Here is a 16,673-nt window from a genome sequence, read left to right as displayed (position 1 = left end):
CGGCATCCATCAGGTCCAGCTTGGTTATCACACCGATGGTGCGCTGGCCTGAGAGGAAGATGAAACAATGTTAGCCTTTAACTGTGATTTTAACACCTGTCGAAGTATAAATGTGGTAATCATTGCCCGATAATCTGTTCCTCACCCTGCGGGTCGACGTCTTTGGCCAGCTTGAGGGCGTCAGAGTTGGCCAGGTCAGTGTTGGCCGGAGTGACGGCCAGGATCAGACAGTTCTCCTTACAGATGAACTGCATGATCATGTCTCTGATCTGGTACTCGATGTCGGCTGGCTGGTCGCCTACAGGAACCTTAGTGATGCCCGGCAGGTCCACCAGAGTCAGGTTGAGCACTGCACAGCAGAGGACAGCAGATAAACACAGGACTCGTACACGTGTCAGGGGGACAGAGAGGGTCTGTGTCGTGTTACCGTGAGGGGAATGGATGCGCAGGTTGATGGGCACCGGTGAGATTCCTTTGTTGGATCCCGTCAGTCTGCAAGTCTCCGCCTCGATCTCCTGACGGATCTCATCGAAGTCAGTGAACTTCTTCCCCTTACAGTGCAGAAACTCACCGTACTCTGCAGAGAACAACAGTTCCATCATGACAGATACTAAATGTGGTCGATCCTCCAGCAGGGCACCCGGCCGTGCAGACAGACACTTAATGCTATTTGATGTAGTCTAGTTGATCTTTGAGGGTCTCTTGTTCTGTTTGAACCTGACAGTAAACTCAGTCTACATGTTTCAGAACAGAGTTTTCTGTTCTGTGCAGCTTGTTGGACCTGTCTGGATCGGTCACACACAAGCTCTGATAAACTTCAGGTGTTGACCCAAACAACCCAGTACCAGAGTATCTGCCTGTTTTTAGATTCAGTTTCCAGTGTGGTGAAGTCTAAGAATATTGTGCCTTAAAATATGAATCCATCACATGCAAAAAAGATAAATGTTTTATAAAGAAACGGTAAACGAGTAACATGATGAACAGAGAGTGTTTGCAGTTTGTATTCACATGATGGGTTCAAATGAAGGAGAAAAGAGCGGCTCATAAATGTGTTGTTCTACCTGCATCAGTATCACGGCCCTGTCAGGCACCAGGCGGGCTCAGCCGTTATAGTATAACACACTGCCACCTGCTGGCAGCTTCAAACACAGGCTCCATCAGTGAACATGAGTTACCCACCCGTGTTAGCGCTCAGCATCTGGAGGATTAAAGGTCTGCGAGTGACGACTCCCGAACCTCGAGGAAGGAAGTCTCTGTGGGAGAGGAAGACTTAAGTGGAGAATACACACACACACACACACACACACACACACACACACACACACAGACACAGTGCCGTAGGACTGCGACTAACACTGTCTAACACTAACACTATTAGTTGTCAGCTGTATGTTTTATGTCTGTCATCAGCCCCTCTCAGCTGAGATCTTTACATTTAATCTGACGACGAGTCTGAGCGTGGTTTAAACTCCAGAGAGACCGAACCACAGGATAACAAGTAATCCTCCTCTTTCCTACTAAAACCAGATTCAGGAAGTTTATTTATCTGCATCCTGCCCCCTCCCCCCCCCCCCCCCGCGCACAGAGAGGGTGTCATAACATAATCATGTGTGAGACAAAGAGCTGAGGCGTGTGATAAAATATCAATACACAGTCAGGAAATCCAGCATTAGCAGCCACACAGAGAGCTCCCTGTCTGCAGCACAGTTTCCTATCTCGTCCTTCATGAGCCGCTGCAGGAGGTTAGGCTCTGAGCGTGTTAGAGGTCAGATATGAGTCAAACAGAGCTCAGTGTTCAGCTGACTGCAGGACCTGATTCCATCTCTGCTCAGAGATAAGCTCCTGTGCTGGTTACTGTCACACAGACGCTGCCACCTCGCACCTCCAGCAGCTCCAGTCAGACCCCCAGTGAAGGAGCAGCGTGTTCTCATTGGTTAAAACAGTCCTGAGGACCTGAGGCTGCAAAACAGCTCACATCTTTAAAACAACTTCTTAAAACAAAGACGCCCTTCTTTAATTAGAGCACACGTTGTTATTCACACTGTGTGATCTGTGTGTTTGATCCATCAGTTAGCATGGCTTCACTTTTAGCATTACAAGCTAAAAAAACAACTTATTACTTATTCAGATTCAGCCCTGACTTATTACAACATCAACAATCACATTTCATTGGTAACAAATGAGCATATTTAAGCATGTGTTTTACAATCAGCCGTTTGCATTCAGGGTGGATTATTGAGAAAAAGTTTGAAAGGTTGAAACTGAATACAAAGTTTAAATCTTCTTATAAACAATCTTTAATGTCGGAGTTGATTTAAAATGGGAAAGGTAGAGGCAGACCGAACACTGAATCAGAGTTCACCGCACCTCTGTAGTCTCCAATCCTCTCAGCACTGTCTGCAGCGCGTCACAGAGCCAGCTACTGAAACAGCTTCTAACATACATGAGCAATAATATCTAACATGCACGAGTTATCATGAATATAACACGGCTGTGATAAATACTTGATTCTGATTGGTTCAATACTGCATTCAGAGGTCTGTTATTTCTTGACATCTTAACAGTGTGTGTGTGTGTGTGTGTGTGTGTGTGTGTGTGTGTAACGTAATATAATATGTGTAATGTGTTATTAGTTAAAGACAGCACCTTCTTCACACCTCAGACTCATATTTGAGCACAGTCCACACAGAAGAGGACTTTCCCTCTAACACCTGTATTATAAACCTACATCGTGCAGGCTCTCTTCAGGCTCAGTGGTTTTGCTCCTAGTTACACGGCTGAAGTGCGTCTCCTTTTACGAGACAGGCTGCAGCCTCAGATCTTCAGACAGGACCGCTGCCCGTACCTGGATCAGGACTGAAGGTGGTTTACAGTAGGAACTACCTGAAGACCTGAGCCTGTAGATTCACTGACATCTTTCAACTCTATTTAAACACTGTTTTTATTTCCAACATGTCTAACGGGTTCTATTATAGTACGTATCTCTGTTGTCGGGGGTTAATATGTTTTCTCTCTGTCTTTTATTTGTCTCAGTCTCGAGATGTTTGACACTTTTTGACACTTTATTCTCAAAATGTAAAATAAAATCTTTATTTTGTCTCGTTTCTGGATAGAGGGGATTTTTTATTTTGCATTCTGAGATTACAGCCAAAGTTTTCTTGTTCTCACGTCTGGCACCGACACACTGGTTATTTATTTCACAGTCGTGTGAAGCACTTTGTGAGTTTGTTGTTTCTGTATAAATAAGGTTTTTTATTGCTAAAGATTAGTTACAAGCCATTAATGACAGCATTACTGTAGGCAGGTGTTTATTATTTGTAGTCTGAAATTACTTCCTCACCTGTAGGCTACCTGTGGCAGCTCTGAATAACCTACACTTCTGAAGTCGATGCAGAACAATGTGGAGCCCAAACAGACTCATTGCGTGAGCTATGGAAAAGATTTGATAGAAGAAAGAACGTATCTACCTGAAACATTTACCCTGTTCATTGCAGGTGGAAGGTGCTCATTTTAAACCCTTATCTGTGTTGTTAGCCTCCATAATGGAGTTATACATGTTGGACAGGTGAATCATTCCCAACAGGTGCTTTTACAGTTCCTTTAAAGTTATTTAAGATCATTGTGTTTTTATTAGACTGTAGCACCGCTCTGTTCTGTAATCATCAGATCTCACCGTGGTCCAGGTGACAGGTAGGTGTGTGTATGTGTGTTAGTGTGTGTGTGTATGTGTATGTGTGTGAGGGGGTCTTACCTGCCCACGAAGTTCTCCAGCACGGAGCTCTTTCCGGCGCTCTGTCCGCCCACCACGGCGATCTGCGGCAGGTTGAGGCTGCAGCTCTGCCCCACGTTGCTCGCCGCGTCCTGCAGCCGGTTCACCAGCGGGATCAGCTCCTCCATCCCGCGGTTGCCCATCGCAACGCCGCCGCCTGCCTGTCCAGCTATTAAATCCGGTGTGACTCCGGTTCTAGGCTACACCCGTCAGCACTACAGCTACCATACCTAAAGCTAACTTATAATTATGATATGTTCATTATTCAAACGTAGAAAAGTAAACTTAACTCAACACGGTGTCTACCGTTAAAGTCCCGCCGCTCCTGAAGACGTTAGTCTGTTACCGTCAGCGTGACGTCAGTTTCCGACGGTAGAAGTTGGTAAAGTGACCGGAAACAACTCGTGAACGACATGTTTGATGTTACAAACCTCCAGAAGTGAGCAGAGTCTGTCCCTTCAATCTGTGGACCCGCTGTGGAAACGTTAGATCAGCTCTCGGCGGTTCATCGACAGAAGGAAAACACTGACAGCTAACGGAATCTACTGCTGTGCGCATGCGCGATAAAGTTTAACTCGGCACACGCCTCATACATGCAGAAAGAGGAGATAGACGAGGTTAAGAGCCAATACTGAAAGTGGGCTGACTTATCAGACACGAGGCGATCCTTCACTCAGCTATTTAAAATCCCACACATACAGAGAGAGGGTAGGGCAGCCACACACACACAAACAAACCAGTACACACACAAATACACACACACACATGCTGCAACTAGAACCAGATCCACATCCATCTACTGTAAATAACACTCCTGCATTCTTTGGCAGTGAGGCAGTGAGCATGGTGAAATAAACTGAGTGCAGAGCAGCAGAGAGTGAAAGAGAAACTGACGGTGACCTCGCGCACACATCAGATATTACCCAAGAAGAAACACCACATGGACATGAAAAGATAGATGTTCTTTGCTTGTGATTGTGTTGTACATTTTAATAAAGCCATAGACTCTCATATTTAAGTCTCGACACATGATTGAACCCCCCACAACCAAACTTCACTCTACTTTCATGTCTTTTAACAGCTCTGTAATGTCTATATGAGGCCTCCTGCTGGTCCCGGGCCGCTCACAGCTCAGAGCGGCCTGCAGACTCTGACCCGCCTGCTTCAGGGACGGAAGGATGTGAGCAGCGTCTGATGTCTCATTTTCTCCACAACAGCACAGGAGCACCTCGTTGACCTCCCCTTCGATGTTTCTGGAGAGGATTGTGGGAAACACGGCGCTCACACGCTCCAACACGCTTTTCCTCAAGAGCGAGTCCCGACACACGAGGTTCAGTGCGAACATACCTGCTCCGACAACAGGAGAGGAGAGTTAATGTCATAGAAAGAAGAAGCATCCTCCAACACATCTGTTAAAGGATACACACTCCTAGCTAATGGTATGCAAGCTAGGAATAGGTTGAATGTCTGAATGTCTGATGGTCTCATTAAACCAATTCCTAGTCAACAATTTCATCGCTAAGCATTGGATTAATGCTAACCTGTTGTCTAAAGGCAGCTGATGGGTTACCATACATGTTGCTTTACTTTAGATATTACCAATCTCTGTGCACATTTTTACTTCTCATTGTCTTTTCAGTTTCGGATCGATCAGAAGGTGTGAAATGATAACAACAGAATCCCCACATATCTACAAGTTACGACCTTCAACGGGGCAGTACAACATTATATCCTCTCTGAGCGGGACATCGGAGGGAAAATGGACGCCGTTTGAGTGAGGTGAATTAGACACCAACAGTTCGATGTGTTTACGTAACGCTTGTTCATTTACTTTGCTTTAGAGTTACATTTATTGTCATTATTTCAAAGAAAACGTGACATGAGAAAAAAAGTGATACGGTCAGTGTACCTCGGGGGGTCAGCAGTGAGCGGACCTTCTGCAGGATCGAGGTTTCCACAAAGGCAGCAGGCGGACAGCTCATCCCCACAGAGCTGTCTTTATTGTCCACATCGAACATGATGACGTCAAACAAACGACCTCCTGCAGAGAGAGGAAGCAGCCACAGTCACTTCCTGGTGTACTCACAAGACTCACAGGTGTAGCTTCAATGCTACCTGTCCTCTCTGCCTCTTCACTGACCTTCTTCCTGCAGCGCAGTGATGCGTTCAAGGCCGTCCCCAAGAGTGACCATCAGCCGATCATCTGGTTTGAACCCGAACCATTCCTTCGCCACCTCCAACACTACCGGGTCGAGCTCCACCACCTCGACAGAAACACGTGGCACAAAGTCCCGCAGGAACTGAGGCAGGCCTCCTCCACCCAGCCCCACCAGCAGCACCGACAGAGGGCCGTCTGAGGGACAAATAGGGGGGAGTTCAATCAAATGTAATGTCTGTGGCTGTTTAATCAGAGTGTACAGACCTGTGTGAGCTGACCTTGGTTCTGTGGCGTTCCCACCCCCAGCATGGCGAGGCCGGCCACCATGACCTCATGGTGAGCGCAGCAGAGGAAGCCGCTGTCCACCGACAGAGAGGCTGAACATGATGGAGCAGCTGCTGGCTTCACCTTCTTTCTGTTCTTCTTCTTGTGACTTGAGGCTGCGGATGACACAAATATTCATCTCATCTGAAGGTTCTTCTTCGTTTTCAGAGTTGTTCTGTTATTAGTGACACCAGTGGTCGTTAAGTGAACTGCCGTCAGCTTCCTGTGAGCACTTCAGACATTAACCAGAAGAGAGGAGTGACTCAGAAGAGACTGAAGGTGATTCTCTGGCATCATGTTAGCCTTACAGCTTCGCTTTGTAGCGTTAGCTGTAACATTTATTATTAACTAAAATCAACACTCAGACACAAACGTTTATTTCGTGGCTCGCGTTAGCTTGTGGAATCATTCACCAAGCTAACAACTAACTGACCCAGCTTACATATCCACTCATATGATATGAGCAAGCAAGCAAGCTAAGGTTAGCCAGCTAGCTGTAACATTGTAGGATCTGACAATGGTTGCTTCTAAAGTTAGTGGATAAAGTTATTTCAAAGTCAAAGCAGCCCGATCAGCCTCTGGAGTCTGAGTGAATTATCCATCGTTATAAAGTTAAGACAGTGTTTCTTCTTAGCTAGCTAGCATCCTGAATATTCCTTAATACGGAGCAGGCTAACTTTAAGTTAACTAAACCACACTAAAGTTCCTCCTCGACTCTGCTGTCATTGTTGAGGTATATTTCAATCAGTTCACACATTTGAAATACAAAGCAAGACAGGTAACAGGTGACCTGACCGGTATTTGTAGGGACCAGGCGGCTCTCTGATTGGACGAGGGCAGCGTTGGAGAGGAAAACGAGTCTCCGGTAGAGTTCTCCGTCTTCTCCTCTGACGTTCTCCACACAGTACTCCCCGCTCAGCTCACTCGCCCCCCTGCTGACCTCCTCCCGCCAACCCAGGTCCCCTCCCACTGACAGAAATGGTACCTAAACGAGGACAAAGTGTTTCATTAATACACCATAAACACACACAAAAAAATCATTTCCAAAATGAACCTTTGTGTGTGTTTACCTGCTGGTTGGCTGGCATACCCGGGGGGGCCAGGTCCATCACCATCAGGGACAGCTCTGACTGGACTGCCTGCATGTCTGTGTACTCCTGATTCCTGTGCATCGCTACAACAACCAGCCGCCGGAAGTTAGCGCTGGCTGCTAGCTGCCTTCTGCCCTCACTGGAGCTGTAGAGCCATGCTGTCTCACTGCCCTGAGGCACTGAGGGGAAACCAGAGGGAGAACATCAGCCAGTGGGACTCAACAGGAAGGCAGGAACATGGGCAGACAACGGGAGAGCTCACCAATAAAAATAGCAAACTGGTTTGATCTCGGCACCTTGGCCCCAGAGGGACAGTCCTGTACGGTGAGCGTGTATCTGGGGAGGCCCGTCTTTACGTGGCAGAGCGTGAGTGAGAGGTTCGAGCCAGCGTCTGTGCCTGTCCGGAGCCTCTTTCTCAGGACGGAGTACGCCTGATGCTCCCTCACAGCCGACAACAGCTCTGCTACCTGTGAGAGACGAGTGGGAGCCCCGTCCTCCCCCAGACACATCTCCAGGATGGGCAAGGGCATCGGCTGTCTGAACTTGGTGCAGACCAGCACAAATACCGGCAGAGCAAAGGAGTCTTCCTCTTTCCCGCGCTCCTCCTGCAGGCAGTGCAGCCTCACCGCCCAGCCCAGCTGCACAAAGTGATCCACAGCCAACCGGATCACACTCTCCTGGGCCAGTGTCACACAGACGTACCGACCGCCGACACACAGCACACGGCCCACCTGCAGGAACGAGATGACTGCTGTGACCAGAATACAGAGACATATGTTGATGGGTCTGCAGACAGAGGAGAAGACATGAGTGTCCTCACCTCAGAGAGCATGTTCCTGGCCAGCGCTCCCTCCTCCTCTGAGGCCATGGCATCGAGTGTGCCCTTATCCAGAGCCGCCTGGTAGCTGCCGTCCTCGTACGGAGTCTGTGTAGCGTCCACCTGCTGGAAGGTGAGGCCGGGCCGGCGCTCAGCGTTCCTCTGGTTCATGTGAGTCACCACCGTCTCACTGATGTCGATGTTAGTGAGGTGTTTGTAGCCGACATCGTACAGCTGCTCACTCAGCTCAGAGTTTCCACAACCGACCACCAAAACCTGTAGAACACAAAGCACTGTGCATTCTTCACTCACGAAGTTACACCTACATATGTAAATCACTATGTGTGGAATGTTGAGTACTGCACGTGTATCTCACAGGTACGTTTACTTTGGTTGACAATGTCTGTTTGCTTTTGTACTGCATTAAACTTTTGTTCCACCACATTTCATTGGAAAATATTGGACTTCGCTGCACTTCATCTCTCAGCTTCAGATTAGGATTGATTTTAAAGTTGTTTATTTTTGTTTAAAGGGCTTTTATTATTGTATAGTCCTTTTATCATCTTTCAGGAGATCTCTAAAGAGACAAAAAATGTAATCATTTCCACCCTAAAGTCTTGCATATTAGCCAAACTGATGGACATTAGCAGGAAGTGAGAAAAGTCAAGTAAGTTACATTAAACTGTCAGTAAACTGTTTATAGCCTGGACACTCGGATCGAGCCGGATGTTGTTTGAACCTCCTGCAGGTCCGGGTCTACATGTTCTCTCACCTGATCCGGGACTTTGATGTACCTGTGCAGGACCCCGCACAGACTGTTGTAGTCTCCGTACCACTCAAACGCTTTCTCCCCGCGCTTCTTAAAGAACCTCTCCCAGTACTCCGCCGAACTGAACTCTTCCGCGCTGCGGGGTAACAGACTCATTATCGGGCTGCGGGTCTCAGTTTTACCGGGAGACAGCCGCTGCTCTTCCTCACGGCAGCACGGAGTGATGTTTCAGTCCGGACAGAATAGCTGGTGACACTGCTAGCTGATTGGTGAATGATTTGAAGGCGGAGCTACACACTACACGGTGATTCGCGGGGCCTTTTGGGGCTGATTTGATTGGCTTCTGCTGTGCCGGAAGTGCTTGATCCGGCGTCATTAGTCGTCCGGGTGATTTCCATCATGGCGGTGCCTGCTGGGAGGTCTGTGGTGTTCGTGACTGGAAACGCAAAAAAGCTAGAAGAGGTACAAATCAAACAGTTCATGTCTGAGGCAGACTGACAGATCGGACTGTCCTCTATCAGGATACTTTACTTTATCGAGACTTATGGTCATCAACAGGGAGCACGAGCTGTAATGTGATTCACACCTCTTTATTTTTATGTGACATAAATCATTCTTGTAGATGTAAACTTAACTTAGAATCAACAGAATAGAACAGATCGTTATTAACAAAGTGAACATGTAAATCTGTTCAGTAGCTCTTAAACAGTTTGCAGAATAAAGTAAATGTAAAAGCAAATAGAAGCAAATTAAATATAAAGATGCAAAGCAGTTTGTAGACCGTTTGTAGAAGTTATCCAAACGGTACAAGTGTTATGTGTGATATATATGTGCTTTCTGAAAGCATGTGATGTGATGATGGTTTTGTCAGTGTGGGGCAAAGACGCAGTTTGTGTTCCATCCATCAGGTCATTCAGATCCTGGGAGACAAGTTTCCCTACAAACTGGTGTCGAGAAAGATTGACTGTAAGTATCAGAAGTGGAGCTGGATCAATACAATGAATGATTATTGGTCAACTATTAAATTAACTGAGTGAAAGTTTGTTGTCTGTTTCCAGCTTCATAAATGTGATTTTATTTTTAGTTTCTTTCTCGCTCTATGAGAAGTACATCGAATATCTTTGGCCTGCAGATAAAACAGGACATTTGAGGACGCCATCTTTGTCACCTTTGTCACTTCTTAAACATGATTTTTTGGGCTTTCGCCTTTATTAGACAGGACGGCTGCAGAGAGACGGGAAATGTGGGGAGTAGAGAGTGGGGGATGACATGCACCAAATGGTCTGCAGACCGGGAATCGAACCTGCGCTCAGTGCAACAAGGACTGTAGCTAAACCAGAATATGTCCATGTAACCTTCTCTCACCAACTGTTGTTTCTCTCAGTGCCTGAGTACCAGGGAGAGCCGGATGAGATCTCCATACACAAGTGTAAAGAGGCTGCACGGCAGGTACAGTGATCCGCTGTCATCATGACTGACCTGCACAGACGCTGACCCTGTGTCTGCACTGGAACATTCTTACAGAACATTAAAGACAGAAAACAGTGCTCGGGACTCATCATGTAGTTTGTCCAGCAGAGGGCGCTCTGACTCTAGTTTACAATCCCCTCAGCCCTGTCTGCAGCACACGTAGCAGCTGGTTGACAATGGACAATAATGTTAAATATATGTAAGCTTTCTGACCTTTGCAGGGTCATATCGGCGTATCAGATGTGTGAATTATTTCCCCTCTCCAACTGATCTAAAGTCCATATCAGTCTGGCTGTCCTCTACATGTGTGCTGACAGGTTGAAGCTGATGTGTTGTTTTTTCTTCCCCGCAGGTTGACGGGCCGGTCATAGTGGAGGACACCTGTCTGTGTTTCAGGGCTCTTGGGGGTCTGCCGGGGCCTTACATGTTAGTGTTCTGTGTTTCTGTCTGGTTTATCAGTATTTTTTCATCTGAACAGCTGCAATGAACAGAAATTAGGGATGCACCGATACCGGTCGGGCAGATACTGAGCTTAAGTACTTGTTCTCGTAAAACTACACTGTTACAACCACTATACAGCTTGACGTTAGCCTCCCGTTAGTTGAACAGGTAGGCGGAGTAGGAGCATGTCAACAGTTTGGAGATCTTCCAGAATAAACGATGATGATTAAAGGAGGGCGGACAGCAAACTATGCACTGCTAAACTGTCGAGAGGAGGGGTGAAAAAATGTCTCCTTTAACACAACTCATTGAATAAAATCCTTTTTAACCACAGACGTCAGGAGACAAGCAGATATGACACAGATGTGTGTGTTTCTCATGCTCTGTGGCTCAATAAGGTCGTGACCTGTCCGTATTTCCGCGCGCAGTTACTATAAAGTATTCGTCTCCACATGTGAATGACACGAGCAGGAGCTGTGACCTGCGATCAGTTCATCATAGTTTATAATAAGGCAGCGCGAGGAGGACACAGGCGTTTGATGACGTGGCTCTGTGTGTTAAACGCAGAGCTGCAGAGGAGCATCAGGCTTCATGACCGCTGCCTCCCTCCCTCTGTGCTCGTGCTCCCCCTCTCAGCGCAGCGAGTCTGCATCACAGTTTTTAATGAAGGTAAATGAGGCTCCTTGTATATTAACAAGACCTAAGGCTGTAATATATTTAATCAGACGCAAAGTTTCAAATACAATCAAATAATTGCTGCCGCAGCTTAATTCAAGCCCTAAGGAGTGTATCCGGGACAGCCCTAGTTCTCATATCGGTACTCGGTATCGCCAAGCACCCAAAAGTAGTAAAAAAGTGGTATCAGTGTACCGAAATAATTCTAAGTAAACTTTGTCTCTGCAGAAAATGGTTCCTGGATAAACTCCAGCCTGAGGGTAAGAGTGAGAAACACAGCGGCCATATTTAAAAGCTGTTCAGTGTCTCTGACCTGTTCCAATCTTTTGTTTCAGGTTTGTTCAAACTGCTGGCTGGCTTTGAAGATAAATCAGCGTGGGCCCTCTGCACTTTTGCTTTCTGCGCTGGGAAAGACGAACCGGTCGAGCTGTTCAGAGGGAGAACGGAGGTCAGACTCCTCCTGTGTGTGTGTGTGTGTGTGTGTGTGTGTGTGTGTGTGTGTGTGTGTGTGTGTGTGTGTGTGTGTGTGTGTGTGTGTGTGTGTGTGTGTGTGTGTGTGTGTGTGTGTGTGTGTGTGTGTTATTGTCTACTCACTCTTTACTCTCTTTGTGTTGTTAGGGGCGCATCGTAGACCCCAGGGGCCCCCGAGACTTTGGATGGGATCCCTGTTTCCAACCAGACGGATACGACAAAACGTAAGCAAGGACAGCTTGTAGTGTCCCGGTCACACCAGCAGGGGGAGCCACAGGACAACACAGGTTGCAGTTTAGAGATGAACTTGGCAGAATATATCAAGTAACACATGTGGGGGGGGGCTTTTTTTATTTAGCATTTTAAGATTACATTGATCACGTTCAGAATAAAGTCCAACTTTTAGTAAAAGTTCCAGGTTTGATCAAAATGTGATCAGAGGAGGATTATATTTTAACTTTATTAATAAAATGCAAAAGAAAAAAGAGATTTCCGATTTATTTCTCTTCCTGACTTCTCACCTCATGCAGCCATCACACTGTTTACTCTGCATGAATGTGATCCGTCCACACTGACTGTGAATAACGTCCCTCTCCTCTGCAGCTACGCTGAACTGCCCAAAGAAGTGAAGAACAGTATCTCTCACCGCTATCGAGCGCTGGCTGCCATGTCTGAACACTTCTGTCAAACCAACAACACGGCGCCACAGAACAAGAAGAAGAAGCAGGAGGATTAAAGTCTGTTCTCAGTGTGCAGCATCAAACACGGGTTCTCAGATTTAATGGACATTTTCTATTGTTGGTTCAGAAAACACAAACGTGTGTGTGTGTGTGTGTGTGTGCAGACTGCAGGGGAAAGTGTCAGAATAAAGGTTTTAATGTTTCCGTCTTTCTTTGTGAATATTTCTCTGTCACATTTATGTGCATTTTCAGGAACTGAGCATGTTAGAATGTTTGACAGTAAATCTAGAAAGAAATAATCCAGAGACGTGTTTCTCTGTCCCTCCCTGGACCGACGGACAGAGTCTCTGAGACGAGCGTAAATCAGTGGAAGCTGCAGGATCCTGATGAGAGCAGCAGACCGCAGAACAAACAGCACAGATAACAGGGGAGTGTGGGTAATAAATGACCGAGGAGCTGGAAGTCTCTGAGCAGGAAGTGTGCACACACCTGTGACTGATGCCTCCCAGATGGACTGAACATGTCACACACACACACACACACACACACACACACACACACAGACTTCAGGTCAGCAGAGGTCGGACACATCGCTCTGAAGGACTCCCTCCTCTCTCCTCTGTGACTCAGAGTCAACACAGTTCCTGTCCCGGCTGCTTCAGTGGATCCCGAGCTGCTGAACTTACAGTGAGGTTTGAGAATGAAGGAGTCTCTGAAAGCAAACATCAGACGTCCTCATGTGACGTACAGAACGGCTCCAGCACTCAAACTAACAACAAAACATCCTTTAAAGAATCATGTTCTCACAGTGCGGGTGAAACACATAATCACTGTCACACAGAACAGTGAGAGTCAATGCCTGAATGTTGACCACACGTAGAGCTGCACCGATGACTCGATCAAAGAAAATGGAAATGCAAACCATTTTATTTGTGTCACTCAGAGGTGATGAGGAAGGCTGGCTCTTACCGCTCGTCACGTTTGTCCCCTTTGTTCTTGCTTTGGTGTCTAATAATTACTGTGTTCAGTGCATCAGTTAATGTTCCCCTTTAAACCAAGTCAATCGTTCAACCTTTACTGTTGAAGCTGCTGCACACCATTGTTGCTGAACAAAGTTTCATTGTTTTCTTTTATGCAATAAAGACGATCTGACAATAAAAGAACCTTTAACCTTTAAATGAAGGAGTTCTACGACTGCGTCGTGTAGTTACATATTTAATGTAAGGAGTGAAACTATGACAGAGTCTGTTCTTTGGTTTAGATCCAGCAGACCTCGGAGATACTAAACATTTGCTTTTGCTGGTTCATATTTTATGATTCTTTAGTTAAAGGGCTCCCCTCTCTTCATGTGACGTCTGACTGGCTGCTCTTGAAGAACCCTGCAGTCTCTCTGGGCGTTCACACAGAGAACCAATCAGAGCGTGTTTACCTGAGCAGGTCAGAGGGAGGGTCTGCTGTTGTGGTGAATGAAGGAATGTGTCTGATAGGAAAGGATGCCGGACTTTATGAGATCTGAATCCGGCCCTATGTGGCTTTGAGGAGACGGGCTGTACTTCCTGAACCCCCCCGCTGTGATGACTTTTATTCAAGCAGCAGATTCTCCTCCTTAATAACACGGAGCCGAGGACAAACTGCTTCTGTTACTGTATGACTTAAAAGTTCCAAATCTGACTCCAAAACTTCAAAGCAACAAATAATGAGGGTCAGTTTCCATCCCATGAATTTAATGTTTCAGCTCCGCACGAAGTCTTTCCACAGTTTTCAGGTCCAGGCTAATGAATGATTCCAGCATGAGGCCTCTGCAGGGAACGATGGAAACAGTTGACCTAATATTCCTTCCTGCTGGGACTCGTCTGCTCTCTCTCTCTGTTTACCAGCAACCTCACCGAGGACACCGTCAGTGTTACCTTCATTTAGCTTCTCCTAGTTTACATGTGGAACCTGGAATCAACTTTGACCTCCTGACTTCTGCTTTGACCTTTGACATCACTTACACAAATGTGTTATTACAGTCACACAGCAGAGCGCACAAGTCGGGTTTTAATGAGTAAATATGAAATGATTTGTCCTGTAAGGGGAGGGCAGCACGAACACTGACAAGACTCTACTCGCTGTGTGAATCTATATTAGAGCTGCAACTATTGATCGACTGATTGATGTTGCAGATAATCAGCAGTCACAATAATCTTTGGTTGCAAAAGTTATTTGTTCCACAATAAATCGTTTGGTCCGTAAAGATTATGAGAAATGCTCATCGCACTGTCCCAGAGCTCAAAGTGACGTCTTCACTCACTCACTCACTCACTCACTCACTCACTCACTCACTCGTTAAAGCAGCTGAAACCAGCAGAGTTTGACATTTTTACTTTGGATAGACGAATCTTTGCAGCTTTAATACAATACACTTTGTCTTAGAGCAACATAAAGAAACAGAGGCATAAGTACAGAAAACAAAGGATGTGCTCACACACTCACACCTCTCTCAGCCTGCAGACCAGACTGTATACAAAGATACACACAGTCATTGGTGCAGACCTTCCCATCAGAAATGCCTTCAAATTAAAATGTTAATGTGATCATATTAATCTGACCTCTGACGCTTTATCCCCACTGTGCTTCATTTACATATAAATCTTTAATAATAATCAATCAGATTTTTCACCTAGACATTTATGATGACAAAATATCCCCTTACGACCACATCTTCGGTTTTCAGTCCAGAACAAACACACATGTTCTCCTGTGCGTCATCATGGCAGCCCCAGCGTAAAGGAACTGCTTCCAAAACTTAAGGGTCGGGACCCAGTGCATGCTGGGAGCCAGGTTCCTGTGGGTCTCCAGTAAGTCCCAACACAGGCCTTAAATCTTGTAAGGTTCTTTGACTCTACCTGTAATCAGGTGAGGAAACACCCTGAGAGATCAGTGTTTGTTCTACCCAAACAGGCCCGGGTCATGCAGAGTCAGGGACTTCACCAGGGCCTGGAAGTCCTGCACGGTCCAAGGCTCCCTGTGTGTCCCTGCTGAGGCTGCACTGCTGCTGGCAGGACTGATGCTCTGCGGGTCGTTGAAGCTGATCAGGACATCTGTGGAGAACTGAGGCAGGCGGAGCAGACTCAGGTGCAGGGTCACCGTGTTCCGGGCTTCTTCGTTGAATTTTGACACACACTGAGTCCCGGTCAGCATCCAGGCAGAGCTACAGTCTGACAGGGACAGATCAGACTTGGGCAGAGGCACCACACCTGTCACCTGGAAAGCACCTGGCTCTGAAGCTTTGTTACTGCCTGCGATATCCTCAAAGTGATACCTGGCAGCGTCCTGGTCTGACACCTGAGCCTGGTACTCCACCAGCTCCACGATAAGGCTCTGGTCTGTGTGCTTATGGGCGAACACCTCCTGGTTGTCGGGGATCTCCCTCAGCTCGCTGGTGTCAACGATGCTGTGAGGGAGGACGCCCGACAGAGCTCCTCCGAAGAGGGGATGAGACTGCGGAGCTCCTCCCGCGGCACGTTGCATGTCTCTGACCGGGAGCCACTGCTGGAGAGACGCGGCAACGAGCACAAACACACGGGTACTACCCGATGTTCCACAATCACTGTGTGCTCAGTAAAATAAGACTGAAAAAAGGTTAAAAAAAACTTGATGATATATCTGAATATACAGCTTTTGAAACAACTAGCTTATCAACTAAGCTAACGTTCGCTTCCGGACAAAGTTTAGCTCCTTCTTCTTCTCATCTAATTTAAGTTAAACGCATAACATGTGCACTGCTGCCACCTACAGGTGGGGCTGACATACACCCTCAAACACATTAACAGAATGGTGTACAGACATTTTAGAAAAAATTAAAATGTTCCTAAGTAAAACAGCGGTAGTATTTATTAATATTAGCCTGGATGTAAAATCACTTATACCGACAAGTTATATGAGTTTATAAATATATGTTGTATTATAAATTATTTCTAAGGATTCATAGAGAAAAAGAATAAATCCTTTCTAGAATAAGAAAAT

At 46.5% G+C, this 16,673-nt stretch overlaps 4 protein-coding genes across 5 annotated transcripts in view; 1 reads left to right on the top strand and 3 right to left on the bottom strand.

Moving 5' to 3' along the window:
- The window catches only part of dnm3a (dynamin 3a), a 23,718-nt gene extending 19,429 nt beyond the window's left edge, over positions 1-4,289 (bottom strand). For both annotated transcript variants that reach the window (XM_069679377.1, XM_069679378.1), the window contains exons 1-5: positions 3,752-4,289; positions 1,180-1,253; positions 428-577; positions 146-349; positions 1-48 (exon numbers count right to left, since the gene is read on the bottom strand). The exon at positions 1-48 is cut by the window's left edge and continues 51 nt beyond it. In XM_069679377.1, the coding sequence (XP_069535478.1) occupies positions 1-48; positions 146-349; positions 428-577; positions 1,180-1,253; positions 3,752-3,912 (637 nt within the window). In that variant the 5' untranslated portion in view covers positions 3,913-4,289. The remainder of the gene's footprint in view (positions 49-145; positions 350-427; positions 578-1,179; positions 1,254-3,751) is intronic.
- Positions 4,290-4,757: 468 nt separating this feature from the next.
- mettl13 (methyltransferase 13, eEF1A lysine and N-terminal methyltransferase) lies at positions 4,758-9,148 on the bottom strand. The gene is made up of 9 exons (XM_069680111.1): positions 8,932-9,148; positions 8,163-8,435; positions 7,605-8,073; positions 7,322-7,521; positions 7,047-7,236; positions 6,206-6,367; positions 5,910-6,122; positions 5,679-5,810; positions 4,758-5,116 (listed from the first exon to the last, which is right to left on the bottom strand). The coding sequence occupies exons 1-9, from the start codon at positions 9,082-9,084 to the stop codon at positions 4,824-4,826; spliced, it is 2,085 nt and encodes a 694-aa protein (XP_069536212.1). The 5' UTR covers positions 9,085-9,148; the 3' UTR covers positions 4,758-4,823.
- A 172-nt stretch (positions 9,149-9,320) lies between these two features.
- itpa (inosine triphosphatase (nucleoside triphosphate pyrophosphatase)) lies at positions 9,321-12,873 on the top strand. Its single transcript, XM_069679979.1, has 8 exons — positions 9,321-9,390; positions 9,837-9,894; positions 10,313-10,377; positions 10,751-10,824; positions 11,743-11,774; positions 11,850-11,962; positions 12,133-12,209; positions 12,589-12,873. Exons 1-8 carry the CDS (start codon positions 9,328-9,330, stop codon positions 12,719-12,721), a joined length of 615 nt encoding a protein of 204 aa, XP_069536080.1. The 5' UTR covers positions 9,321-9,327; the 3' UTR covers positions 12,722-12,873.
- Positions 12,874-15,026: 2,153 nt separating this feature from the next.
- On the bottom strand, positions 15,027-16,386 carry rangrf (RAN guanine nucleotide release factor). Its single transcript, XM_069680382.1, has one exon. The coding sequence runs from the start codon at positions 16,176-16,178 to the stop codon at positions 15,597-15,599; it is 582 nt and encodes a 193-aa protein (XP_069536483.1). The 5' UTR covers positions 16,179-16,386; the 3' UTR covers positions 15,027-15,596.
- Between the last annotated feature and the right edge of the window lie 287 nt (positions 16,387-16,673).

Source organism: Semicossyphus pulcher, unplaced genomic scaffold, assembly GCF_022749685.1.
Source record: "Semicossyphus pulcher isolate SPU_LCO1_2020_fin unplaced genomic scaffold, fSemPul1.0.p SCAF_4, whole genome shotgun sequence".
Classification (NCBI taxonomy): Eukaryota; Metazoa; Chordata; class Actinopteri; order Labriformes; family Labridae; genus Semicossyphus; species Semicossyphus pulcher.
The sequence above is the reverse complement of the archived record's forward strand: the minus strand, read 5'-3'. Positions and strand labels throughout refer to the sequence as shown.

What these genes read in the sequence shown, in the direction of transcription:
- mettl13 (XM_069680111.1), bottom strand. Translation starts at nt 9,084, where the DNA reads ATGAGTCTGTTACCCCGCAGCGCGGAAGAGTTCAGTTCGGCGGAGTAC. An exon ending in CCAGGAACATGCTCTCTGAG is followed by an intron (nt 8,074 to 8,162) that starts GTGAGGACACTC and finishes TCGTTCCTGCAG; the next exon opens with GTGGGCCGTGTGCTGTGTGT. An exon ending in GTATGCCAGCCAACCAGCAG is followed by an intron (nt 7,237 to 7,321) that starts GTAAACACACAC and finishes GTCCTCGTTTAG; the next exon opens with GTACCATTTCTGTCAGTGGG.
- itpa (XM_069679979.1), top strand. Translation starts at nt 9,328, where the DNA reads ATGGCGGTGCCTGCTGGGAGGTCTGTGGTGTTCGTGACTGGAAACGCA. An exon ending in GGATAAACTCCAGCCTGAGG is followed by an intron (nt 11,775 to 11,849) that starts GTAAGAGTGAGA and finishes CTTTTGTTTCAG; the next exon opens with GTTTGTTCAAACTGCTGGCT. An exon ending in TGTTCAGAGGGAGAACGGAG is followed by an intron (nt 11,963 to 12,132) that starts GTCAGACTCCTC and finishes TTGTGTTGTTAG; the next exon opens with GGGCGCATCGTAGACCCCAG.
- rangrf (XM_069680382.1), bottom strand. Translation starts at nt 16,178, where the DNA reads ATGCAACGTGCCGCGGGAGGAGCTCCGCAGTCTCATCCCCTCTTCGGA.